Genomic DNA, 27,403 nt, shown 5'->3' with positions numbered 1-27,403 from the left:
CACATATAGGGTCTTCATAGTGCATTGGCCTTCATAGTGCATATAGGGCCTTCATAGTGCATATAGGGCCTTCATAGTGTATATAGGGCCTTCATAGTGTATATAGGGTCTTCATAGCACATATAGGGCCTTCATAGTGCATATAGGGCCTTCATAGTGCATATAGGGCCTTCATAGTGTATAGGGCCTACATAGCGTATAGGGCCTACATAGTGCATAGGGCCTTCATAGTGTATAGGGCCTTCATAGCACATATAGGGTCTTCATAGTGCATATAAGGTCTTCATAGCACATATAGGGTCTTCATAGTGTATAGGGCCTTCATAGTGCATATAGGGCCTACATAGTGTATAGGGCCTACATAGTGCATAGGGCCTTCATAGCACATATAGGGCCTTCATAGTGTATATAGGGTCTTCATAGTGCATATAGGGCCTTCATAGTGCATATAGGGCCTGCACAGTGCCTGGCCCCCCCTGACATGACACCCCCACTCCCCCAGGTGGAACTTTCCTCCCCGGCCGTCAGACCATAGAGGCGAAAGGCAACACCCAAGTGAGGACTCTGGGAAGAGGCGGGGGGGGGGGGGGGGAAGGGTGGAATAGAGACGTTTTTATTCCAAAGCTGCACGAAGTTTTGCCGTGATGTCGCTATGTAGAACACAGAGATTTGTTTTGAAGGTGATGTAGCTGGTCGTGGTGTGGAGACCGTCCCTTGTGTAGCGGGGAATCATCCCAAAGTTGCCCGTACCCCCCTGTTCACTCCTCCCCGTGGTACATTCCGCCCTGTTTACTCTCTTTGCGCAGCTCCTTGGGTGGGGTTCCTCTCCTGCTCCACTTTCGTACGTAAGTAGCGCAGGGCGGCTTTGATTGACAGCAGCATTCAGCCAATAGCGTGGCCGTATGGCTGGGCGGTGAGCCAATGGCGGCGCGGGCCGGCGGCCTGGAGGAGGCGGGGTGAGGCCCGGTCAGGGCAGGGAGGGGGAGCTGTGGAATGGCGGCCGGGCGGGCTGGGCCGCCCTGGTGATAAGGAGCCCGGGGGGCCGGAGAGAGCAGCACCGGAGCGGGGTGAGTGCGACAGGGGGGAGAGGCGGCTGTCGGGCCTTATGAGGCCGTAAAGACCCACAGGAGAGCGGCAGAGGCGTTGTGCTGGGCCGCTGGGCCTTTGCTAAATAGTGAGCTGTGGGATTGAGGCGGTCAGCGCTTCCTGCCACATTGTGATCCATAGGCCTCACCGCGACGAACCGCTCCGACCCGAACGGCACCGGCCGGAGCAGCGGGACGGGGCGGGGGGAGGGGGCTGGGCAGGGCCGGGATGGGGGAGGACGGGGCTGAGCGTGGGGCTGCGTGCAGGCCGCGATGGGGAGCGGGGTGGGAACGGGAACGAGGCCTGGGGGGTGGTCAGGGGGTTGGGTGCTGCTGGTGGTGGTGCTGGGCTCCCTCCTGTGCCGGGGTTGTGCTGTATGGCTTTACATGGGTGTATGTGAGAAGCCTGCCTGGCTTTTCCCATGTCAGAGCCGTGCTGGGTGCCCAGCTGCTGCCCCAGAGCTCCCCGTGTGCCCCTCCCTCCGTGCTTGTGCTATAGAGATCTATGGGAGCCCCTTTAACACACGGTGACCCCCCCTTACCCACACGGTGTGTTGGAAATGCCCTCCTTTAGGCTCTGGGCACAACGGGATCTAGAGGGGAAGGTTGGGCAGAAGCACTGACCCAGCTGTGACCTCAGCCCTTGCTCCTCTCAGGGAAGGAATAAGTTGGTGCGGAATGGCCTCAGGGCTGCAGCTCACTGGCATTTAAGGCTTGTGTTGGAGCTGCTCCTTTGGGGTACAGACAGCAGATGCCCTGTGGTGAAAGGGAAGGGATGGCAGCTCTTCCCTCTGAGATGTTGTTTGACCCCAGAGACTTTCTTCTGCTTATCCCCCCTCTGTAAGTTTCACATTTGCTCACTGCTGTTCTGCTTTCATTAGCGGCAGCAGCAGGGCTGTGTGCCTTCCCATTGACCAGAGTGTGGGTTAAGAGATCAGGCCTGTCCAGCTGTAACAAATACCTGCTTCTAAACACCACGTTGGCTTCCAGGAGCTTCATTTGTCCATTAACATCAAGCCATTAGTGGATGTGAAATAAGATCAGTGATAATAAAGCTGTGTTAAATCCACCTGCTTCACGCAGGGCTGTGCTTTACACACCCTCACACTCATGTGTCCTTCCATAGGACTTGTGAGAGTGGAAAAGTTGGGAGCAAAGGACGTAACAAGCCAGTTTTGTATGTGTGTGAGCTTCCCTATGGCAGAGCTGATGCACAGCATTACTTTGTGGGAAGTAGTGGAGTGTGTGAGCTCGGTCACATGAGGAGGGGGATGGTTTTGCTTTCCATGGCTGTGAGATGTCTGCAGAATGGGTTGCTATGAAGTGCTGCACAGAGGCACTTCTCGCTCTGCTTTGCCTCACAATGACCTCGAGTGGGATTTTTGTCATCCAAACTGATGGAGTTTCATCCAAAGCTTAGTTAAAAGCAAACCAAAGCTAACATCTACCCACTGAAAGCACAGGCAGTGCGTTGATAAGAGCAGCTCTGACGGTCTGCTTGCAATCACAGCCAAGGACAAGCTTGATCCCAGAGCTGGGGTGCAGTGAGCAGAATGCTTTTGTTTGCTTTCCATTGCCAGAGTTTGGAGGGGAGAGTGTTGCCTGTGCTTTAAAGGCCACCTAACCCTGGTGTTTGGTGATAGGAAAGGTTGGTGACTGCAGGGATCGAATGCAGCACTGCTGCCACTTCACCCTGTGTTGGCGATGGGAAGTTTAGGTTGATATTGGGAGGAAGATTTGCACCCAGAGGGTGGTGTTGACTGGCACAGGTTGCCCAAGGAGGCTGTGGATGCTCCATCCCTGCAGGCATTCAAGGCTGGATGTGGCTCTGGGCAGCCTGGGCTGCTGGTTGGTGACCCTGCACGCAGCAGGGGGTTGGGACTGGGTGACCCTATGAACCCAGAGGGGCAGCAGGATGCGTCTCGTCCCCTTGGCCCATGGGCTCACCCGTGCTTCTTGCTTTATCTGTGTGTTCTTTAGGTAAGGCTGGTTCCTTAGTGAGTAACACAGCACACTGAGCAGAACGGTGCCTTTCGGAGTCGCGGTTCAGAAGGTATTTGCAGGCAGTGGTGATTCATGATGAATAATAGAAGCCCTGTGATAACTGCCAGCCCAGTTTCTCAGCATATTTGGGATGGATCTCATTCTTCTGGGCTGGTCTAGGAAAAGCTGATTTCATTCACAAAGCTTAGATAATCACAGAGCGTGGGCGGAGGGGTTCAGGCTGCACTGATTGCTTCATGTGCTCGCGGTTACGTCTGGAAATCCAGCTTTTTTTAAGCGATGATGGGTGACCAAAGGTGAAGATTAACGCTGCCACCAAATGAGGTTTCCTGATGGGCTGTAATAAGGATCCTACAAGTGCGAGGTGCTGCTTTGATCCTTGTTGCTCTCTCTAAGCTTTCCAGGCTCGTTCTCAGTGCATGGTTTCTCTTTTGGCTTTGGTTTGGTGGTGCTTAGCCCTGGGTGATGCAGCTGTGTGACCGTGGTCCGTCCTATGGGAGCCCTAGGAAGGAGCTGTGCGTCTATAGCAGCTGCACGAGGGTAAATATTTGTGAGATCAGGCCCTTGGTTACAGCAGATGAACGTTTCTTTAAATATTTGGGGTATTTATAAATGCTGTGGAGGTGGCTGCCGGGTAATAAGCAAATGCTCGCTCAGAGCAGAACCACCTTGGTGGCATTTTGCACTTCCTTTGTATTTCTGTAACCCTGTGCAATCAGGGCAACGTGCGTTTCCTCTGCGAGGAGTTTCACACTGCAAAGGGCACAACGTGAGCAGGAGCTTGTGCACAGGGTTGGAACGAGGCCTGGTCCTGGTTCAGGCATGGGTTGCTTTCCTGGTCAGCAGGATTTTCTCCTCCCAGGTCCTTCCCATGCATCAACCTCAGTGTTCTGCTCAGGCACTGCAGAGCATTGACCCACATGAGGACTGTTGCTTTGTGCCCACCTTACAGGTCCACATCCCCAGCACTGGGCTCTTGGTGTCGGCTCTATGTCCTGTTTGCTCGCTGTTTCCTGCCATATTCCGGAGCAACCTTGCCAGCTCCCATTCCTCCTCATCAAACCGGGCTAATGACTCTGACCTTTTGTTTGTAAAGCAGAAGGAAAAGGCTCAACAAAATACTGGAGCTTATTTACTATCATTACGGCAATGATGAGCAACGCCACTTTGCGGTGCTTCAAAGAGGATTCGCTTCTAAGATGCTGGAAATCCCCAGAGAGAGAGAAAACGTTTCAGATGGAGGAGGAGGAGGAGGGGGAAGGTTCCTCCTGGCCCAATGCTGTTAGCATACATGAGGTAATGCCTGCAGCCCTCGCCCTTCCATCTGGCTCAATGCAGCTTCCCTATGCAACAGCCAGGCTGGTCCGTATCACTGCATGGGAGCCTAAACCTGCCCCCATCCCTGCAGAGCTCTTTGTTGACCTCTGCTATCACCGCTAATAAGATTGAACGTGGCTTTAATTTCTCGTTTCCTCTTTCATTGGCTGCCCTTTCCTTCCTTCTGAGAGCCTCGCTTCAAGCCCGCGCGCGGCCAAAGTCTTTTTCTGCTGCTCAAAGAATGAATGATGCTTTGCTTTCAGGCGGCTCCGTGCTGGAGGGCTTGAAGTGGCATTCAGAGGAGGCTATCAGCCACAATATCTGCTGTATCGGCGGAGCCGAGCTTCATGCATGGAGTGCAAAAAATGGGATTTAATTGAGAGGGAGGGGGAACGGCGGCCTGGCTGAATGGCTGGGTGAAAGTTCCCCGACCACCCCTTAGCCCTGCATCCCTGCACGGTGTGCTGAGTGCTTGCTGGAGTGGAAGGAGTTCCCTTTCAGACACCCTGCTTTTGTGCATAGGAAGAGCCAGCTCACGTGGAGGGGTTTGGCCTTGCAGCTGCAACAAACCCCCCCACACACACACACCCAGATCCTGTTCTTTCAGTGGCAACAGCTGCTGAGCCAATGGCTGTGTCTGGCTCTGAGCACTGCTCGTGGCAAACCTTTACCTGCTGTAGCGGCCGCATCCCTTTGCAGGTGGAGCTGGAGATGCACAGCGTGCATGGAATGGCCCTTTGGTTGCTATTGAGGGTGAATGTATCAAGGCTACGTGTAGGGTCTGCCTTCAGTTGGAGGGCTCCATAAAGCAGCTTATCACAGAGCTGTGATAGAAAGACTTGCGTCTTCAGCATCCCTTATGCAGCCTCGTCTCTGCAACAAAGATCAGCTCGATAAAGGGATGGTTTCCAACTCTTTGCAATAGTTTGGGGCTGAGGCAGAGCCCAGGGTTGCACAGGTTGCATGAGATGAGGCCTGGAACACAGCATGGAAGCAGTGATGGCTACAGGGCTGTTGTTCAGGCTGTCCCAACATCCCCACATCCCAAGTGCAGGTGGTGGTACCCAGGTAAGCAGCCCTATCCCTGCTGGAGCAGCCATTGGAGTGGGGAAATGGAACCCTGGCATTAGGGTTTGGGGCCTCATCTCCCCATCACACCCCCAGCAGTGGCTGCTCTCATTGCCCTCCCTCCATCTCCTGCCTCCATCTCTCCATCCCTTCCACCCAACAACCCCGTGAGGGCTCTGAGTGCAGCATCACACACAACACTTCTGCCTCCTGCAGCCAAAAACCCCTTCACGTGTCCTGTAACATTACAAAGGTGCTTTTTGCAAGCTCATTGAACTGGGCTGCTCCAGGCTGTCCAGTTGCTGTTGTTTTAGTTTGGGGTTTCACACCAGAACTCCCAGCACACACACAACACTCCTATAGAGCACCAGGGCCTCTCTTTATTTTTGCTCATGTCAAAGGTTAACTTAAAATATTAATGCTGCAAAGATTCGTCGAAGATATTTCCAACCGTTCAGGCAAGAATGCGTGTACATATTGTAATTACTTCCTTTTTCTTACAATTAAAGTAATTGGATTATATTTAATGAGCTATTTACATTTAATAATTAAGAAAAGACTTATCTTTGCTGTATTCCCCAAGTGCAGCAGAAGGGTGGGGGCACTCGGAGCTGGGATATAATTATCCAGGCGTGAGTGGAAACTGAAAGAGCAGTTGAGCTGTATAGAAAACACTTGGAACCGGGTTGTTCCTGCACTCCTTCGTTAACCCAAAGAGCTGAGTTAAAGGAGCGGGGATGACATGGGGTTTGTCTGCTGAGAGAGAAGGCTGAAATGCATTTGGTGTTTGCAGATGGCTGCTGGGGTAACTGAGCACCTCATAGGGGCTCCTCTGGCCTAGAGCTACCTGTTGATTGAGGCTGTATTGCTGCTTTGTGTCCTTGGCAGATCACTCCTATGTTTAATGTGGAGTGCAGTGCTCCTATTGCTGCTCCTGTTTCCTAGGAGGCAGTGAGGCCGGAGCAGTGCATGCTATAGGAGCCCCATCTCCCTCCTGATGTGTATCCTCCCAGCAAAGACCTTGAAACCTTTCTGTTTCTGAGCTTTAATTCCTGTTTAATCAATAGTTCCGTATTCCGAGAATGAGATCTCTGACAGCTCTCTTTAATTGAACCCAACTGCCTTTCTCTTGCCACATCTCTCCTGCACTTCCATTTCCATGTGTTTGTTCTGCCCATGCCCCACTGTGGGCATTGATGGGAGCACTGGGTGCCCTTCTTTGTTTAACACATTGGTCAGCTGAAGGAATGAAAGCATCCATGAGGACAACAGCTTGGTGAGCAATGTTGAGGTCAGCCAGCTGGCTCTGCTTGCTATGGGGGGGGTGAAGGAGGGCTGTGTGTTCCCCAGCACCCAACCAGCCCCTATATCCAGCAAAGCACCGTGGCTGTTGGTTGCCCCGGGGGCTGCATGGCGTGCTGTACAATGCTGTTACGATGTGAGAGCAGAGCTGATGCTTCCCAATGGCAGAATGTGACCCTGGAAGAGTGTGCGGTGCTGCTCCTGCCTCGTGCCATTGCCCAGATGGTTCTTTGCATCCCAGGGTTGTTGGGGTGGGTTGGTAGCACATGGCAGGGAGAAGCCATGCATTGGGTACATCCTGCTTTGGGAATGGCAGCAGCCCATGCACTGCAGTGGTAGGAGATGGTGGGGATTTACCCATCCAGCTCCCAGGGAGAAAAGAGCACTGAGAAAAGAAGCAGCCCTGCAGCTGCCCCTCACTGCTGAGTGCTGGGCCCTTAATGCCAGATGAGCCCGTGACGTGGTTTTGGGAATGAAATACTTGTTCCAGCTGGCAGGATGGGGTTTGTGGCATCGCGTGGCAGTTTGCTCTGTAATTTCGCTCCCTATTGCTCGGATGCAGCACTGATTGCTGGGTCTCTCTCCGAGTGTGGAAGCTCTGATTGCTGCATCCCACTTCTGTGTGGCTGCATTGTGAGCCTGGATATCGCCCTGAGCGTTCAGCACAGCCTTCTGCTCTGTGTGTGTGTGTGTGTGTGTGTGTGTGGCTGCTGCTTCCCTTTCTGCTCGCCTTTTGGGGTTACATAAAAGCCGGTCTCTTTCTGGCCATTACAGCTGCATGGGGGAGTAGTTACTGCTGAGAGGAGCTTGAAATTTGAGGCAGAGTTGTCACAGACATTAGAAAGAACAGTCAGGCTGCGTTGGCAAGCTCCTGAGTTAAGTCTCATTTCATACTGATGGGAATTTCAGATCTGATTAGCTCCTTCCTCCCTCATTCCCCAGCCTGCTGCTGCAGCCTGTCCCCCCATGGGCACTCTGCAAGGCTCTCTCCAAGGCACTTGCTGTGCTTGCCCTCACTGCCCGCTCGTATCCAGGCTGTGGCTATTATGAGCCCCACTGTGTGCATGGTGACCACTCACCCCATGGACCCCAAAACCCGAGCTCTGTATTCCTCCCCTTCTCCAAACCTGGGCTCTATCCTCCCTGGGAGCTTTGTGACACTGTGACAGATGATATCACTGCCGGGGTCCAGATTTATCTGCAGATGGTCCCTTATTGAGGGGTGCTGTGTCACATTGAGCAGGGCATTACCCAGGTGACTCCCACTATCACTATGCTGGCCGGTCAGATACCAGCAAGGGGAGCATTGCCAGGTCTCTGCATTGAGCTGGGCTGTTATTTACAGCTCTTTGTGTGCACCGCACACACATCTCACCTTGCAGCCCTGCACTGCTGTGCTGCCCGTGCTGGCTGCAGACAGCAGCTCCCCTCTTGCTGTGCGCTGCTGTTTTCTGCTCGTCTCCAAACTGCTTGTTAAGGACTATTTGCTCTGAGCTGCTGTTTGCAGTCGACAGAACTCGCGTTGGAAAGCAAATGCTCAATCCTAAACCATCCCTGTATCGCTCCCCAATACTTGTAATCAAAGTCTGTCTCCTTTATTGTTTCTAACAATGGTCCAATTTCACTGTGCCAGCCCTCTGTATTAAAACTAGTCAATAAGACGTGGCTTTGTGCGAGGGCTTTAGAGAGCGGCGGCTCGTGTGCGAAGCAAACCAATTGTGCTTGATTCTAATCCAGAGCCAGGATTCCTGTGTGATCTGCTCCAGCCGAGCTCCTGGGGAGAGCAGTCAATGAGAAACCCTACAGCAGCATGCTTGTCTTCAATGTACCTTGTGCTTCCCTCAAAGCGCTGGATTAGGAGGAGCACAAACTGCACGGCAAGGTGTTGTTTTCCCTTTCCTGGCCCTGTGCTTTGCCACACTTGTTCCCCAGCACCCCAAGAGTGTTTGCAGGAACCACTGCCACACTCAGAGTGCACTTAAAATGCATTGAGCAAGGTGTTAAAATGCATTGAGCGAGGCATTCCTGCTTGCTGTGCAGGGCACCAGGACTCAGCTAGGCAGCAATGTGCATAAATCCTGCTCTCCTGCAGCAATGCAAAGAGGCCAAAGGCTTCATGCATGCAGCACAGGTGCTGAGGGGAGGATGATGAGGTGCCTGTTGTGGCTGGAAGATTGCTAGGAATGTAGGAGCAGGGATCTTGTGCTCAGCAAACTTTCCAGGCTGGCTGAGGGCTGTGAGCAGCACAGTGCTCAGCAATGTGTGTGTGAGCGCTTTGGGGGAGAGGGGAAGGATGAGGAATGCTGGCAGTTCCTGCTGGATGTGGGGGGAGGCCAAGGGGAAAGCTCAGGGCAGAGCTGGGCTCTGGGTGCTTTGGCTTTTAGGCAGTGCTGTCATAACAAGGCTCGGAGCATTGTGTGATTCAGGTCGTGGCTTGGAGACTGGAGAAGAAATGCTTGCCCAGAGCAGGTAGGGATGTTTCGCTTCTAAACAGAGAGAAAAAACATTGATTAACTGGAGAAAACCCTTCCTTCTTATTGCAGAGCAGCACAGCGGGTGGCAGGACGGGCATTTTGAGCATCTGTGGGTGCAGCAGTGTTGGTGGATCTGGCACAGGAGCAGCACCAGCACCATTCCCTTCCACTCTGCTTCCTCACTCCCAGCTCGAGCTGCCTTCACTTTGATGCCTTGCTTTTCTTTCCCCCCTCCATATTCATTCCAAAGCTGTTGCAGACAGTCATGTTTCACTTGTACCACACTCCATGTCCTCCCTGCTTGCAGCAAGGTTGGGGAGGTGCTGTTTGCACCCCAAACATGACAACAAACCAGATCCTCAGCATTAACGAGCGAATGGAAAGGCTCGTCTTTACCCCAAAAGATAAGTGTTGCTTTATTATTATTAATTATTATTATTGGCCTCGCAGTTCATTCGACTCGCTCCTGAATGGTAGGATTTAGTTCTAATACCCGGTCTGCAGTGGTTACGTGACAGTGACTAATGCCTGCTGGCCACTCTGGCTGGCTGGGGTGGAAAACTGCTGTGCTGTCATGCCCTGACTACGGAAAGCAGAGCAGCTCTGGATGGCCCTTGCTGGTAGCGTGCTGTCACTCAGCTTCTTAATGACTCTTTTAAAGGAGAAAAGCAAGAACCTCCTGGCAAGCTGTTTTTCTGTCTGTCCCTTCCTTGTTCCTGTGTCCCTCCCCTGCCCCCAGCCGCACACCTCGTGCTGTCTCCTGCATTCAGCTTCCTCCTTCTCTCTCTGCTCTCAGACCTTCTCCCTTCTCCACGCTTTATTTCCTGCCCCTCCCGGCTGCTGCTTTCAAAATACGCCACTTCTTTTCCAATCCAAGACTATTAATCTTTGTCCCACCTACTCGTGAGGCATGAAGGTTTTACAGGAGCCCATTAGCTGTTATCTCTGCAGCTCCCCACCATGGATGGAGAAAAGGGATGTCCACCAGGGCAGTGCCTTCTTGTGGGGGCCCTGCTGTTATTACTGGTTCTGTGGGTCCCAGATTTCCTCTGTCTGTGCTGTAAATCTCAAAGACAAGAGGTCATGGAGTGTTGCTTTCAGTGCCTCTCATCCCATCACTGCTGCAGGAGCACAGGGCTGTCTGCCTGCTGCCACCCCATCCTTCCTGCCTCGCTCATCTCCATTGCTCTGCAGGATTAATGCCTTCACGTCTCACTGCTGCTCCTGGCTGGGGTTAGGGGCAGCAGGGCCGGCCCTGTTGCCTTGGGAAGAAGCAGCGCTGCCGTGCTGTGCTGTCGGAGCCATCACAAAGGTGAAAGTCTTGATTCTGCAGTGGAGTGTGGCAGGCTGTGCTGGGAGGGAGGGGGTGGCTGCAAGGATGAGCCAGGCTATAAAGGGAGTGTTTTTTCTTAGCCCTTATCGCTGCTGGCTGTCTTGCACCGGTGCAGATTGGTGCCGGAGTTGTGCAGTGCAGTTGTAAAGAGGCGATTTGCACCGCTACTCATTGCCTTGAGTTGCAGAACAGGCTTTGAAGCCAAACCCTTTTGGGTAGGGAAAGGGTATAGACAAGGTATAGGTGTATTTCAGGCTGGTGTTTCTGCAGGGGTATCTGGGGGTGGTAGTCCATCTTTCTGCCCTCTTCTACATGCAGCAATGAGTGCTCCTCTCTGACCCAGCACACCTACCATCTTTTGTGGTTGTTCTTTGTGCTGGTGGTTTATTTTGCTTCCCTTTATTCCATATGCATCTCTCCCATCCAACCCAGTCTTGGTGTCTGTCCCGGCTCTGCAGATCCCACCGAGCCCTGGGGAGCACGAGGGAGAAGCTGGATGCAGGCAGCCTGCAAATGCTGCCTTGTTTATGAGAGCTGCAGACTGCAGTCTGGGGGGAGCTGGGAAACTTTGTCTGGCTTGAAGCGCTAAAGCTGGCAAAAGATTGCAGGGCTTGGGCTGTAATCAATAAAACACGGGGTGTTTGGAAGCGAAGGTCAGAGTCCTTCCTTGGTTCACCCTGTTCTTTATATATCTCAGCAGTTACAGTGGCTGCTGCAGCGCTTGGACACGGCGAAGAGCAGCACAGACCTCAGTCCTTGGAGAAGCTCAGCTTTTATTTACCTGGCGTCAAACCCTGCTCCCTTCTGCTCCGAGGTTTATGGTTTGGGGCCCTGTCCCTGGTGCAGGGCTGTGTGCTCGCAGTGCCTGGCTCAAAATGGCATCCTCCATCTGCTGGGCCAGGAGATAGCCCAGCGCTGCAGCACTCCAACTCCTCTGCCTTAATGGGTCACATTTAGCAATTCAAAATCTGGCTCGTGAGGTAATTAGGAGGGATAATGCCCACTTCTTCCTCTTAACACCCTGATAGAAAAGCATCCAGGAAGGACTCCTGGACCTCAAAGATAAGCTGCCAGCTGCCACAGAGACTATCAAAGGGTGGCTCAAAGTCAAGAGCAAACAGCTGATTTTTTATGGTTCTTGCTTTTTTGCTGTTGGTGACAGGAAGCCATGTTCCCCAAGCTGTTAGCTTCCTGTTTTATTTTTACACCCAGCCCTTGCAGCTCAGCATGCCTATCACATGGGAGCTGGCTGCTTCTCTTGGGCTGCTCCTCAGCTGACCTAGAAAAGCGATTCTTTCCCCTTCTAAATTAATCACTGACTTGGGCTGGATTTGCTTTCCCTGAGTTTCGAAGGTTTCAGGCCTGTGCTCCGAGCTCTGCTTACCAACAGGGCATCATTACAGGGGCAGACATTACAAGAGGGATGTTCGTTGCTTGGACGCTTCGGCCTGTTGGCAAAGGAGAGTTTAGTCCCTTGGTAGGGCTGAGCAGCTGTAAAGCTCTTGGTCCTGCTTAGGGTTCCTTCACTTCGGGTTCCTTTACTTTGGGTTCCTTGACGGTTAAACTGCCCCAGCACAATAACAATGGCTCAGTGTAAACGTGAGCCCTGGGGCATTTCCTGAGGGTGCAGCCTGCAGGATGAGGAGCAGCCAGCACAAAGTTTCCTGGTCAGCTGCGAGCGCTTCCTGTTGTTCCAGCAGAGCCGCTGCAGGAGGAGCCGTGCTTTGTTCCCCCCCCCAACCTCCTGCCCTCCACGAAGCAAAGCCATCCGTGTCCAGCTGAACGTGTTCCTGAAGGAGGGTTTTAAGGCTTGATGCTGTGTGTGAGCAGGGAAGGAAGGAGGCTGCGGATGGGTAGGAAGGGAATGGTGACGGCGATGCCGGCAGCACCTCATGTGTGGGTGAAGCTGGGTAGTTTTCCATGTCTGCCTCCATACCTGAGCTGGTGGGACTGTGCTGTCACCGAGTCACAGAACAGCGGGATCTTTATTTCTGAAGGACCAGTATTATAAGGTCGGGGAAGGGAGGGGGAAAGGAGGCTTATAAATAAAGCCATTTGAGAGCAGGAAAAACGAACACCACGGCTCTGGTGTGCCTGGAATTTGCGGTTGAGTAATCCTTTCCTGTTTCTTTTTTGGGTTGTTTTTCATCTTTCAGAACAGCGCCTGAAGCAGGTCCACCATGCCGTTAGTAACGAGGAACATTGAGCCAAGGCACCTGTGCCGTCAGACGTTGCCTAGCGTTCGAAGCGAGCTGGAATGCATGACCAACATCACCCTGGCAAATGTCATTCGACAGCTGGGCAGCCTGAGTGAGTACCATGGCGAGCCTGCGCGTTGCCCTCAGGAGTCGCTAGTGCTCTTTATTTAGCTCCCTTTCTACTCTTGTGTTCCTATTTCTCCCCCATCTGCCTTCCCCGGGTAATGCTAAAATGTTTTCCTAAAGAAATGCGATGCTAATTTCATATCCCTGGTCCCACCGCCTTCCCCAGCTAGAAGAAACTGGGGAGGGGGTGTGCGCATGTGTGTGCGTGCGTGTGTGCGAGGCTGCAGCAAAGCTGCAGATGGAAGGATGGAGCACAACTCAGCCTTGTAAAATGGGAGGCTCTCGGAGCAGCCAGGATCTTGTGTCAGAGAATGTGCCTCTAATTGCGTGCGCTACTAAATGGAGCTTGACTGTGCCGAAGCTATGGTGTGTAAGTAGTCTTCTTTTTAATGAAGGATAATTAAAGCGCCCGTGCAGAAGCAGCCTGTTGGCCCCTGCTGTGTGCTACCTTGGAAGACCCAAAGTCCCCAAGCATTGCCTTTGGAGCACAGGGGGCTCAGGGCTGCTCACACAGACGGCAGCACCGAGCTCAGCTCTCCGGTGAGCTGCCCCATAGCCTGGGAAAGGCTATAGGGAAAACATGGGCCTGCATGGCATGGGAGGAGAGAAGAGTTAATGGTGGTCTCTGTGGGATGGCTCCGTCCTCTCTTGAAATGCTCTGGCTTCTGATTAGCCGCCTCTGCCCTTGAAGCGAGACTATGAGAATCCAACTCGTATTGTTGAGCTTATTGGTGGTGTCTGCGAGCACTTGTGCTTGCTCTGCAATGTAAGGCCCTTGCCTCGTGTGGCAGGAAAGCCTCAGCTACAGCCTCTTTCCAGCAGTGAAAGCCATGGCTGCAACTGAAATCGGGGCCTGTGATGGCTGCCAGTCGGTGTCACGTTCTGTTTTGGGCTGTGGAAATGTCACTGCATGGGCAGGACCCGTCCATCCGCTCACATCCCACTGACCCCTGTTGGTCGTTTGGTGGCTCTGGTAGCCAAGATGGTTGTGGAATGCGAGGAGAATCCATCTCGTGCATGTGAAATGAGGAGGAAGGAGGCAGTAAAGCTGTGCAGATCTCAGCTGCAGAGAAAGCTAATCCCAGTCCAAAGGCATGCAGCGGGTTAGTGTGACAGAGCCCTGGTGAGATCCTGCAGATTTAGGCCGTCTTTGCACAGCTCAGATATTCAAAACTTCTCCATGGCTGCCTCAGCTGGACACAGCGAAGCACTGGGAGCCACATTGCAGCCAGGCTCCTTTGCTAGGAAGGTGCCCTGTGATATCTGCGTGGTGCAGGGAGGGAGCTACATGCAGCCAGGTACCTGGAGGAGAGCAGGGCATGTGGGGGGGATAATGAGCACCATCCCTTATCCGCATCCCTGTGGTCAGCGGTGCTTTAAATGAAGCTATTTAGACTCAGTGCTGCACAGCACTCGCAGCCAGCTGACCAAAGTCCTGCCCCCCTCCTTTACCTCTCTTACTTTGGAGGAAGAAATCCACTCCTCCTTCGTACGCTGAGCACTGAGGGAATGCGAAGCAGGTTCAGTAGGCTGTGACAGCTCTGTCAAGTGAATAATCAGCCATGCCTGCTGCACCACAGTCTCTTTACAAAGATGCAAACATAAATCTTGTCAAACTTTCATATTCCAGTGAGTTTACCCTTCGTTACTATCACAGCTGGTAGCGCTCTGTATAAGCCGGCTGTGCAGTGCTATGGAATGCACGAGCTAAAGATGGAGAGACCTATTGAATCACACCGCCTGTCTTCCTGCCAGTGCGTGACAGAGATCATTCTGATTGTGAGTTGCACTTTTGCAACAGTCAAAGTAATGAGACCAAAAATGAATCTCTGCCTTTTCCCATCTAAAACTGCACGTGGAGCACTGAAGCGTATGCCAGATCCTGAATGGTAACTCAGGACTGATGCACTTAGACAGGTGAGGGAACACCAACCATCCCTGCTGCTTACGGGGCTAAGGACACCACGTGCAGTGCTCTTTGTGCTTGAAACATGCAGCTCAGCACCACAAACTTGGTATCTTCCCTTCTACTCGTTGCAGTTCCTGGTGAGATTTGGAACTGATTCTCGGTTCTCATTAACGCAGAACCAAATTACAGCTCTGTGGGCTGTTGCTGGGAGGGGCAACAAATGATCACGTAGGTAAGTGTTCACTTCCTTTGGTCAAACAGGAGAGCTGGTGCTGATGGTGAGCACAAAGTGCTTGGTGAAACCTGGCTGCAGTGAGTGCAATCCAGCCCTTGGGTCTCCATGGCTGCAGTCTTCCCCATGAGGTTGGGGAGAGCTGGCTGGGCTTGTTAGCAGAGCATACGTGGAGTCAGTGCTGTCCAGGTGAGCCGAGGGAGGTCAGCTGCAGTTCACATCCAGCTTTTACCTTCTGCAGGCACTTGGAGCTGGCACTGCCACCAGAAAGGGTGGGGGAGGTTGATTTTTAACCTGCCTCGTTCTCCGTGCTTGGCGGTGTAAGGAGAACTGCGTGGCATTGAGAACGAGTCACTGATAACAGGGGGGGAATGAGCAACCTCTGCTATGGGTGTCAGCTCAGCCCTGCTGGAAGGCTTTGCACAGGCACTACCAGCTGCCATTGCTGTGCCTCGTGGAGGGGATTTTTCCCCTGTGACTCGCTGCAGACAGCCACATTTTCCAGCATTGCTGTTAAAGTCGGCCTTCCCACTGCTTATCCTTCCCTGAATGTCGGAGAGGATCTCTGGGACTAACAGATTCCAGAACAAACTGCTGACCGTGTGATGATGCACTTACAGAACCAGACGGCTCGTTAGGAGCAGCCTCGTGCTCAGCAGCCGTGCCTGGAAATGTTTCCCATCAATGGGAACTCAGTGGGTCTGGCTGCTGTCAGTGCCAAGTCTGTTCCCACCCCATCAGTGCTGTCCTCTGCATGTGGGGTGGTTCCCACCCTCAGGTTATGCTGGAGAGCAGAGCATTAAGGACAGTGCTCCTTTTAGCTTCTTATTCTGTCAGTTCACCCATCTCTGTTCACCCGTGGTCATCTCTCCTTGCATATGTAGATTTTAAACTCTTCAGGATGGGGGGCTTCTTTTTGTTAGGCTTGTAAGTGGTGCAGCAGGCTCCTGGTCCAAGCCCCGAGGCGCTCTCACCATCCAAACGATGGATGATGTTTGTCATCGCAGCTCACTGGGCAAGCCAAGCTGTTACAGAGAGAATATTCCTGTTGGAGAAGTTCCCTTTTGGTTTTGATTTAGAATAAACGTGAATGCATCAATTTTTCAGACACTGCCACCTGAAGGAACAAAAGGGTCAGTGCTTTTGTCTGCGGTTATAGCTCAGGCTTTAGGATCAAGGACTGGGTCTGCTCTCTGGTTCCAGAGCTCTTTGAGCTTGTAAATATGTGCCAGTTCCCCTGGAGGCAGGTCTGCTGGAGACCGGGAGCCTTTGAGCTTCTCCAGAGCAATAAAAGTCTGTGTTGTCTTGTCTAATAAACAGCAGCAGTGAATCTTAAAGGACCTGCAGACCCATCCGGATTCAGACCACTGTTATGTTGTCAGCCCTCTTTTTCATTACTCTAATATGGGCTTGAAAGCACGTCTCAATTGTTTCTTTGTGGCCCAAAGATCCCTCAGAAATGTCAGGTGTTGGTGGAAGGGAATGTTGTCTTTTTGGGTGTTGCACCCAACCCTGATGTGGCTCATTCTTCTTTCTTTCTTTCTTTCTTTCTTTGAGAAGACAAAGTGGGAGTTGGCGTGTGGTTTGATGTGGCTGGTGATGGTAACACGGTCACTTTAATACTGCAGGTAAATTTGCTGAGGACATATTTGGAGAGCTGTTCACTCAAGCCAACACTTTTGCCTCCCGGATGAGTGTTCTTGTCGAGAGAGTTGACCGCCTGCAAGTCAAAGTCACTCAGCTGGATCCCAAAGAGGAGGAAGGTAATGGAGTGCAGCACGGTCCCTGCAGACAAAGCGTGGTAAAGGTTCTCTTGGAGCCCGGCTGGTCTGTGGCCCTACAATGAGCATGGTGCTATGGTTGGTGTTAATGTCTTCTCTTAGACTAAGAGGGACTGTTCTATCCCTCCCAATGAAGCCCGGTGCTGCCATGTGAGCATCCATCTGGCTGGGGAGAGATTTCCTTGTTAGCAGTTCTCCATGTGGAAGCTCGTCCTTCAGCAGTTGGGTGCCCATAGACTTCCCAAGTCTTGGTTGCAGGGGTTTGAAACCACGCTGGCAGCTCTCGAGCCGTGTCTGTACAGCAGCAGGTTTTGTCACAGCACTGTGTGAGATTTGCTGGGCTTCCCGAGAGATCTGTGGGAACAGGAACCTGAGCTTAAGGAGTGCTGAGCGCGCCAAGAACTCCAGCTGAAATCAGATGTTTGCTGCTCGATCCTCAGTGCTGTTGGCCTGGGTCAGGCTGCTCTTCACTCGCTCTTTTCTCTTTCTTACAGTCTCCCTGCAAGGCATTAACACCAGGAAGGCCTTCAAAAGTTCTACAACTCAGGACCAGAAGCTCTTCGACAGAGATTCTTTGCCAGTGCCTGTCCTTGAAACCTATGGGACCTGCAATACTCCTCCACCTCTCAACATTCTTTCCCCTTACAGGTAACACCACAACACCTCCATAGGCACTTTTTCCCTTACAGAGGAAGCTGCTTCCTCCCGTCCAGCCAAGGTCATTTCCCATCCCCTGCTGTACTGAAGTAGCCATCTTCAATAGGAAATAGAGTTGGAGATCCACCAGGAAATCTCACGTGAAACTTTGCTTTTGAGGCTGTACAAATGAGCATAGCTAGAAAATTATACGTTTGGTTACCTGCTGTCACTTTTGTGACCGCCTTGGGGCAAGGCTTGCCTTGCACTGCATAAACACGCAAGGTATTGTGCAGGTGATGCATTTTTCTTATGCTTCACTGTAGCCCTGTGGCTTCTTTCCAGAAGGCTGCAGTGCAAATTGCAGAGCATCCATCTGTGTGTGGCTCTCACCCCAGTGGGTGCAGCAGGCTCCTGTAGGTCTGGGGATGCTTCCCATGGCCTCCCACGCCTGCACTGAGACATCCAATGTGACCTAGGTGGGCTGTGTGAGCCCTTCTCCTGCTGTGCCATTCCATCTTGTCCATAGTAGAAGCAAAGGGGGTCAGAATGCAGAGACTTAGCCCACATCCATAAATATCTTCTGAACAGGTAAAAAGTAATTACAGATAGCTGGAGGCAGCTGTCTTCTGCCAGACGCAGCTGCACTGCAAAGTAGGAGAGTGAGTGTGTGTGCACACACGAGTTTCAAGGACGCTGCCGGTCTGATTTAGGGTTCCCAAGCTGGAGAAGATTTTTTCACACCAAAAATACAAGACAAACAAGTGGGAGTTGGAGTGAGAGACCTGCTGCTCTCCTGCTGGTTGCTCAGAGCAGCCGAGCTCTGAAATCCAGAGCGTGTGTGAGGGTGGAAGCGATGGCAAGGGGGAGTGCTGGGACAGGCGGCTGCTGCTGTGGGTCTGCTGCCTATTTTTGAATGGAGGACAGAGGTGAGAGCAGAGCGTTTGACCTTCTCAGTGCAGCCCTTTAATCTGTTGACTGGGCTGGTGGCTTTTATTTTTCTTTGGGCTGCAAACAGTTGCATGACTTGGCCTCTTGTTTGTGTGTGTTTCCTCCCCCCTGTTCTAGGGACGATGGCAAGGAGGCGCTTAAATTCTACACGGATCCTTCCTATTTCTTTGACCTCTGGAAGGAGAAAATGCTCCAGGACACCAAGGATATTATGAAAGAGAAGAGGAAGCACAGGGTGAGGGAATGGGAGATCTCTGGCAACAGCAGCATGGCGGGGTGGGAAAGGAGGTGGAAAGCGTTAATGAGCTCCAAAGTTACTCTCCGAAATTGAGGTTTTCTCTCTTAAGCTCTTTGGGGATCAATTCGGAGAAGTTTTGATCTGCTTTACTTTCATCGTTGTTAATTAAAAAGAAGACAACAAGGATACCCTTAATCTGGTTTTCCAAATGCCATCTTCTTTGTGTTGTTAGGAGGGTTTAATTTGTTGTCTTCCAACACGGCGCCAATGCAGCCGGCAGAGCAGGGCTGTGCCAGTCTTTGTGCTTGTGGTGGTGCATGGGGGTCTGCTCAGGGTTGAAGCAGTGCAGGTCCCACTGCCCCAGCTCTGTGCTTTGCCAAGTGCTGCAATGAATTCTATTGTGGAAGAGGAAACATTCAGGGGTGCCAGAAGAGTTAAATGAGCAGCCATTGGGAGGCTTAGCAAAGCCATGCAAGCTGAAAGCACCAGGTGAAGCTCCTGGTTTGGTTACTGGGGGATTTGAACCAGGTAACACCATAAAAGCTTCAGTTTGAGTGTACCTTATTTAGCGTTTGGGCAACCAAAGTCCTGAATATGAAAAGAGTAACAAAGGAGGGAGCCAGGACGTGTCAGAACATAGAAACCAAGGCTCACGGCAGGTTCACCCAAAGCATTAACACCAGCAAAGCAGTGGTAGGGTTTGGCAGCCTTGACGCACGGGCCAGAAGCAGAATTGATGTGGGGAAATGGAGCTCTTGCTGCCCTCAAGGTGGTGGTGCCAGGCTGGAGCCCTGCCTTCATGCTGGGGAAGCTGGGTGGTGTCTTTTGCTCTGCTCCATCTTCTTTGTCTGGGAGGACGTTGGAGCTTTCAGCAGTCAGGAAAATGAATGACAAACCCTGGCCCTCTTGTCTTATCCAATCCCTTCCTGTTCCCGGTGAGTTTAAAGCAAAAAAAGGCTTTTGTTTGATTCCTCCTCCCTTTCCTCCCCTAGAAAGAGAAAAAGGAGAATCCGAACCGAGGAAACGTGAACCCCCGGAAAATCAAAACCAGGAAAGAAGAGTGGGAGAAACTGAAAATGGGGCAAGAATTCGTTGAGATCAAGGACAAACACGGCCCTGCTGGGTAAGCAAGTGCAGGGCTCGGCTCTGCTCCCCAGCAAGGGGCAGCGGGCGGCGTTGATTGTAATGCAGTTCACCCTGCTCTGCAGCTTCTCCAGATCCGCTGCTCAGTGCGGATCGATACTGCCACTAATCAGATTCTCCAAAGTAAATCCATCTGCGGATTTAGAATTTGCTAAATAAATCAGGGAGCCACACGGCTTCAACAGGGTGGCAGGAACAGCCTCAGCAGCACGGCTGCTCCCATCTGCCTGCCTGGCGGGCACGCAGCACAGAAGGCTTTGGCTGCACACCCCGTGGCAATGCCCTTCCATCACCCCGAGCTCTGGGGCTGCTGCTGAGGAGCGGGGTGGCATCTCGGTGGTGTGATGGCTTTGTTACATCTCACTACCGGCTCTTCACGCCCTGGAGTTGAAGCGGGGGCAGTTCCCATCCAAGTGTTCCAAGCTACAGATCTCTCTTTAGTGCTTTTGGCTTGGGAATTCATTTAACTTTTGACACCAGCTAGGCTGGAAGCAGACTGAATTCCCCACAATGCACCTCTCGCTTGCTTGCTCCTCGCAGCTTCCTTTCATACAAGAAAAATCTCTCTTTAAATCACACTCTCCAGCTAAAAATAAAACTTGCTCTTACTTTAATAGGAGGACAGGTTCGGTTTCTAGCAGAGGAATCGAGCAGCACAACAGCACCGTTCCCTTGCTCCTCTGTTTTCTGGCATCAATGCAGGCATTTGAATGGCCATGAGGAGCAGCTGCAGCACCTCACCCCATGGTGAGATGAGCCCCTTAAAGCTGGGCAGCAGCAGTCCTTGCTTAGCAGTGCTTGGGATGCTTGCTTTTAATGGCACATCCTATCTTTTTAGTAGTTCTTTTGTCACTGATGTGCTCTTCTATTTATTCCATCATCAAATTCTTCAAACGTGGTTTTGCTTTTCTTGTTGTTGGCTAAAATCATCATGTTCTGATTGTGACCGAGCAGGAAATTATCCAGCAAAAGGATTACGCAGAGTAAACCGTACGTGATTCCCCATGTAGGATGCATTGAGGAATGGAGACTTGTTGTTTTTAACCGTTGCTTTGAGGTTTTGCTCCGTGTGTCCTGTTGTGGTGGTTGATAAGGTCCCACCTCAAGGCAGGTCCAGCTGTGCTGGGAAAAGCCTTCCTGCTAGGAAACCTAATTTCTGAGCCTTGCAGGTTGATCCGTCCACCTGGTTAATATCACTGGTGCAACTGCCGCACAGTTGTAATGCTGTAACCCTCCCGGGAGGCAATGCTCTTGTGGGCGAGGGGGAAAATGAGTTGGAGATGCTACTTTGAACTCTTTAAATGCAGTTCTCGCCTTCCTCTCTCAGGTACCCCTCTAACATGGTGTATCAGAACGGCAGCATCGGCTCCAATGAAAGCATGGACGTGAACTGCTACCCGCCACCGCCGCAGACTGACTCTATTGTGCCACCACCTCCTTCGTTCCCAGATGACAGCCTGCCTCCACCCCCGGTGGAATTTAGGTAAGCCTACGGGATCCCTTCTGTCACCGGGGAGTAGTAGGTGGTGTAAAAGGATGACAGGAGACAGGCTGAGATGGCACAGAACTTCCTGACGGGCGCTGTATGGGAAGCTGTGTGCTCCTGTCTGCCTGGGGCTGCAGCAGCAGAGCTGCAGTCAGCACAGCTGCTCTCTGTGCTTCTCATCTGCTGTTGTTGTTCATGGGCAGGAGGGGAGAATGGATTTGGAGCAGGGCTCAAGCAGTTGTTCTGCTTTCTAAAGGAGCGGGGTTATGTTTAATGGCCTGGCTCCATGACATGGGTCAGATCAGTCCCCCTTCTCCAGTACAGTTCTTCCAATAGATGCAGGTTTACATTCCTGATAGACCTTTGCAAAAAGCACTTTCTCTCCCTCATGGTTTTCTTTGCTGTTGCCTTTTGCCCTGTGATTTTTGACAGGCTCATGATGTGGGCGCTGAAGATGTAGATGTAATAAAATGCAAAGGACTGGGACCCACCAGCTGGCTCCTTCCCAGCGCAAGTTCAGTGCTGCTGCTTTGTATCACATGAAATGGTGACTCCCAGTCACCTCCAGAGATGAGAACTGTGGTCCGGCGGTGGCTGGAGACACGGATTGAAATGAGAGAGGAGCTTTTTGTTTTCTCTTAGAGGCGGTGTGTCTGATAGGCAGGACTGCGTTAGCTTGTCTCCATCTTATCCAGAGGCAGCAGTGCTGCAGAAAAGGCTCTTCTGATGTGTCAGGGAGACCAAGCACTCCACTCTGCAGCGTGTTCCTCTAGGGCAGAGCAGAAATGAGCTTTCAGATGAAGCTTAAGCTGCCTTATGCAGTTCCTCAGATCTCTGCCCAGCCACAGAGATCTTCTCCTCTCTGGTTTTGTTTTGGTGGTTTGTTTTTAAAGGATCCCAGCAGTGAGGTTTGATCTCCAATGGTCTGTCATGGATCAGTGGTTGTGCGCTGCCAAAAGCTGTGACATTTTTGTGGCAAGCAGACCAAACCTCTTCTGCCTTGCAGTGCAAGATGTCATCGGCTTAGGGCTTCCTTTACACACACGTAGGATACTGCAGCCTCTTCTGGGTAGGACTGTTCTCTGCTATAGCATGGGAACTCGGTGTTCTCCTATGAGCACACTGGGTGCTCATCCCTTCGGTCCCCACGGTGAGCTATGAGACGTGGTTGCTGTGCTCCAGCTCTGAGCCACGGAATCCAGTGAGGAGATCTGTTCCTAGCAGGTGTTGAGAGCATATGTTCTCCTGGCGTACCCACCGGTCCCTGTGCCATTTATCACAGTAGATGTCCCCGCTTGGCGTGTCAGAAGTCTGACCTCAGCATGGAGGGATAGCAGCTAGCAGTGCTGCAGGAGCTCTCAAGCCAAGAGGCTGCTCTGAGCTCAGATGTGACGCCTGGCCCCTGGCAGGGAGGTGAGATGGCTCGTGTTCTTGTCAGCCTGGGAGATGGGACAGATGATAGCGGCGCTGCCAGGCCCCAGAAGCTCTCCTTTGTTCTGCTGGTGGTAGCCAAAAGAAACCCTGCAAGAAAGCTAAAACCCGGGGAGCGTGGAAACACCGGCTGAAGCTGGAAGTTGGGTTTTGTCTGGACTGCAACAGACGCACATGATTCTCATTAACATGGAGACTGTATGGTCTGACCTCAAAGCTAACAGCCTTATTTGTCTCTCCTCCTTTTGCAACAGCTATCCTGTAGACAACCAAAGAGGTTCTGGTTCTGGAGGGACCAAGAGATCCAGCCTGGTTAGCCCAAGCCACCCACCACCAGCTCCTCCCATCGGATCCCCTGCTGGGGCCAGGCCGGGCTTTGCTCCCCCTCCGGCACCACCTCCACCACCACCACTGATGGGCAGCACCCCTCCTCCACCACCCCCCATGGGATTCCCATCCCCGGGGACCCCCCCTCCACCCTCTCCCCCCTCTTTCCCACCTCACCCCGAGTTTGCTGCCCCACCACCACCGCCGCCCCCTCCAGCGGCCGAATACAGCAGCGTGCAGCCCCCTCCTCTGCCCCAGCCGGGCGGTGGGAGCGCACCACCTCCCCCTCCTCCACCCCCACCCCCTGGCCCCCCACCTCTGTCTTCCAGCGGCCTCGATGGGCCCCCAGCACCGCCTCCACCCTCAGACACCTCCACCTCCAAGCCCAAGTCATCCTTGCCCGCGGTTAGCGATGCCAGGAGCGATTTGCTTTCAGCCATTCGTCAAGGTAAGATTGTGTTCCAGCTTCCTCCACAGCCCATGGGATACCCGCCTTGTGCTGGGTGAGAGCGTGTGGGTGCTGCCTCCTGAGCAGGGCTGCCACTGCCCCACTGTTGGGGGTTGTTTGCTGTGGGTTCTCCTTGTCTGCCCACCCAGACGATGGCCGCGATGGCTGTGTGCCTCTGCCTGCTCCTTGGAGACGGCAGTGCCAGAACTGCCACGGTCCAAGTTTGCAAAGTGGATTGAATGACAGTGGTGTAACCCTTCAGAGGAGCACAGAAACGATTCAATTCCCATTCCACCTGCCCACCCAGCCTGTCTTGGCTGTCATTCACCATCACTGTTATTCCATAGCGTGTCCAATACTTGCTGGCAGAGTACGGGCTGTCTTGCTCAGAGGATTTCATCAAAGGGATGGCTGCCTTGGGGATTTCAGTGTGACCAAAGCCTTTCAACGATCCCCTCCATTGCCTTCTTCCCATTAGGCTTCCAGCTCCGCAAGGTGGAAGAGCAGCGTGAGCAGGAGAAGCGGGACGTTGTGGGCAACGACGTGGCAACCATCCTGTCTCGCCGCATCGCTGTGGAGTACAGCGACTCTGAGGATGACTCTTCAGAGTTCGATGAGGACGAGTGGTCGGATTAACCACGGTCCCATCCCCTCGCTTCCCTTCCCTCCTGGGTTAACGGCTTCTTAAAGAACCAGGTGGCCAAACCTCCCACCGTTTCCTTTTCATCCTGTAACCAAAGATGTGCCAAGGGTTTGCAGACGACCACCAGCATATCTCCCCCATCCCTCCCCCCTCCCCCAGGCTTTGGCAGGAGTTGGTGCTCTGCCTTTCCTAATGTCTCCTCACGGGCAGTGAGGGTGGCAGTGGTGGGATTTGGCTGGATGGAGTGGAACGGTTGCTTATCTAAGAGAACTGAACCTCCAGATTCTCGCTGCCACCAGGCAGAGCACACAAAACCCCTCCGTCCTGAGGGATTCTTAAAGCAAAGATGGATGATCCTGTTGTGGCCGCGTGGCCTTTCAGATGAAGGACGTTTTCAGCCAGTTTCCTCATTGCAACAGCAGGCAGTTGATCTAGTGGCTCTTCCTTTCCGGTGAATACTGGTAGTGCTGCAAGAAAATGGGCTTTAAATGTCTGTTCTCTGCCGCATCCCACTGTCACATCATCAGTTTTTGGCAGCAGGGCACGATTCTTTCCCCTCTGACCCTCCTTAGTATTGCCAGACTTAACCCCCCCACCCTACAGGGTGCACTGCTGGCTGTAGGGCTGCATAGGGACAATGTGAGGAGGGGTTTGTTCTGGTTTTTAATGCTGCCTTTTACCTCCGGGACTGCTTTGCCACAAGAGAGCCTTGCACAAAGGGATGCAGAGCTGCAGCAGGGATGGCTGCGTGGCTTCCTGCTGCAGGGAGAGCTGAGCTGATGGCTCCGCTTCGTGCTGGGAGCGTGCCTAAAAAACAAAGCAAAGCCCAGAAGTGCCTACAGCAGGGAGGAGGTGGGTTGGGCTGCTCTGAGCACCAGGCCCCTTTTGGACCCACTGCAACAGCTGCTTTCCTACTGCAGGAATGGCTGGGGTTACCCTTGCTTCCTCCTCCCTTCCACCTCAGGATTGAAGGGTTTGTGTGCCTAAAACCACGTCGTGGGTGTGAGCTGAGTTGCCCATCGGTTACATTGGACCTAAGCCGTGTTGTTCCCTTTGTTTTGTTATGATAGTTGATTAGTTGATTGTTAGGAACATTTCTTCTCCTAGCTAACCCTATTCCTACCTAGGCTGCTCACTACAGGCAGGGGGAATAAGGGAGAACTTGAACCAGGTGTTAGTGCTGTTTTATATCACACAGAAATCCATTCCAAAGCCTTGTGGAGACACAGCTTGGCCTGCCATGGGCCAGGACCATTAAGAGCGAATCTCCAACCTCTTTGCCTTTCTAATTGTAAAGTATTCTGCCAGCCTGGGCCTGTTGTTCCCTCTCCAGCTTGCCTTGTATCACTGTGTTGCTGATAGCTGGGATGCCAGGCCCAGCTGGAGGCTGCTGGGTTGCTGCAAACCCTTCTTGGGGCTTTGATTGATGATTTCAGTTGGTGCCATCGAGTTCTTACTGATTTCTCGCGTGTGTGTCGGTGCATTTTTAATGCGTGCCACAGCAGATGAGGGCCTGGAGGGAGGAGGGGCTTTGCTGGGGTGTGGGTCGGGCTGGGATCTAACTCAGCCCTATGTACTATTAGGAGAGCTTCAGCAGGCTCTCCACCATTCCATGTGTGGTTGTAGATGGGCAGGATGCAGAGGACACAGCGAGGCATCCCAGCGGGCTGGGAACATCTGAGCAGGATCTGGAAGAGGGAAAGAAACCCCTCGAGTGCCATCGTGCAGCGGAGGGACTTGGAAATGCAAAGTGATGAGTGCTGGGGCTGCAGGAGAATGGCTGCCTGTTTTCCTGCTCCTCCTGTAAGCATCCTCCTCTGGCTGCTCTTGGAGACAGGTTCCTGGGGAAAACAGACCTTTGAGCTAAGCCAGGCTGACAGCGTTATCACACAGGGAAGAGCCGAGCTCAACAAATGCCAAACCTGGGTTCATTTTAAATTGCCTTAAGTAGACTTGGCCCCCTGTTGGGAAAGGGGAGCGTGTTTTTCTGTCGTGTGAGATGCGATGAAGTGCCACGTTCCTTGCAGCCCAGCATGGCTGTGCCTCGGGGCGCTGGGGATGCAGTCACCCCACACCTATGGCACAGGGATGCTGTGGGTGAGCGGTGCAGCTGCAGGTGTTGCACTGTGCTCTGCTGGCAGCAGGGGGGATGCTGCCTTGGCTGTGCAAACCTGCTGTTACCCAGGGCTGCTTTCAGAGCCGGGGTGAGAGGCAGAACTGCAAGATCCCGTGCGGAGGGATTGCAGATATAAAGCTGAGCGTGGAGATCCCTGCGAGACAAAGGGTGTGAGGTGTCCATCTGTGAGCAGTGCTGCAGAGCCACCGAGCCAGCCTCGTATCTCTGAGCACAGCAGGGGCAGAGGAGAGGTGCCAGCAACAACCTTTGCAAAGCAGAGCAGCTGTGCAGCGCTGCAGGGCCCAGCCCTGTGCTCTGTCTTTGCCTCTCCCCATGGCAGCAGAGCCTTGTTTATTCTGCATGGCCAAAAGCAGGGCTGCCAGCCACGGGCCAACCCTCTGCCCGTCCCCATGGATGTCTGATGACCTTCACCGCTTCCTCCTCCCCTTATCAGACCCAGAGCACTGGGGGCAGTGGGCTCTGTGAGGTCCCAGATGGTCCCGGAGCTGCGCCGTGTCATTTCAGGGCAGGGATATTGCGGTCCATGGGCTCACACAGCGCTGGGCTCTTGGAGCATCCCCAGGGCAGGTGCTGCTGCCCCATCTCAGCTCCGTGCTGCTCATTCCTTCCTTTCGGATCGCTTTAAACAAAGCCTTGAAGCAGGGAAGCGGATTCGCTGGGTTTTATTACCGTATTAACGTTCATTTCAATCCATTTCAGCAACTAACTCCTCGCTCTTCCTGCTTCCAATGTCTTAGGCGAGCTGTAACCCTTCCAAAGTGCCTTATTTGTCCTATACGACATAAAGATATTTATGAGAACTATGCTGTGTGTGTGGCCGGGGTTGCACTGCGGAGCTGAGTTGGAGCGATGCTCTCAGGGTGCTGGGGTTGGGGAATAAAATACCACCTTTATCCATCCCTGCCTTCATGTGTTGTTGTGCAGAGCCCTTGGCTTCTGCCTCCATCTCAGCTGCACCAGGTCCCTCTGCTCTCACTTGTTCCTCTTGGGCTCAGTGTGAGCCCGTTTCTTGCTCGATATGAGCCCGTTTCTTGCTCGATATGAGCCCGTTTCTTGCTCGATATGAGCCCGTTTCTTGCTGCCGGATGGAGAGCAACAAAAGGAGAAGCTTTTCCTGCATGCTTTGCTGTGCCA

At 52.8% G+C, this 27,403-nt stretch overlaps 1 protein-coding gene across 6 annotated transcripts; it reads left to right on the top strand.

Annotated features, from left to right (window-relative positions):
* Nucleotides 1-969: 969 nt before the first annotated feature.
* WASF2 (WASP family member 2) lies at nucleotides 970-27,166 on the top strand. 6 transcript variants are annotated; one of them, XM_015883649.3, is made up of 9 exons: nucleotides 970-1,067; nucleotides 12,740-12,893; nucleotides 16,677-16,811; nucleotides 17,324-17,477; nucleotides 18,534-18,651; nucleotides 19,647-19,777; nucleotides 21,125-21,280; nucleotides 22,969-23,489; nucleotides 23,968-27,166. In XM_015883649.3, the coding sequence occupies exons 2-9, from the start codon at nucleotides 12,764-12,766 to the stop codon at nucleotides 24,123-24,125; spliced, it is 1,503 nt and encodes a 500-aa protein (XP_015739135.2). In that variant the 5' UTR covers nucleotides 970-1,067; nucleotides 12,740-12,763; the 3' UTR covers nucleotides 24,126-27,166. The 6 variants fall into 6 exon arrangements, with proteins under 6 accessions (XP_015739135.2, XP_085374186.1, XP_085374185.1 ...); XM_085518060.1 differs by having other exon boundaries at nucleotides 970-3,138; XM_085518059.1 differs by lacking the exon at nucleotides 970-1,067 and adding an exon at nucleotides 3,289-3,453.
* Nucleotides 27,167-27,403: the final 237 nt, after the last annotated feature.

This window comes from Coturnix japonica, chromosome 17 (assembly GCF_054131305.1).
Source record: "Coturnix japonica strain WE chromosome 17, WE-NBRP24, whole genome shotgun sequence".
NCBI classification, from domain to species: Eukaryota; Metazoa; Chordata; class Aves; order Galliformes; family Phasianidae; genus Coturnix; species Coturnix japonica.
The sequence above is the reverse complement of the archived record's forward strand: the minus strand, read 5'-3'. Positions and strand labels throughout refer to the sequence as shown.

What these genes read in the sequence shown, in the direction of transcription:
- WASF2 (XM_015883649.3), top strand. Translation starts at nt 12,764, where the DNA reads ATGCCGTTAGTAACGAGGAACATTGAGCCAAGGCACCTGTGCCGTCAG. An exon ending in TCGACAGCTGGGCAGCCTGA is followed by an intron (nt 12,894 to 16,676) that starts GTGAGTACCATG and finishes TTAATACTGCAG; the next exon opens with GTAAATTTGCTGAGGACATA. An exon ending in AACATTCTTTCCCCTTACAG is followed by an intron (nt 17,478 to 18,533) that starts GTAACACCACAA and finishes CCCCTGTTCTAG; the next exon opens with GGACGATGGCAAGGAGGCGC.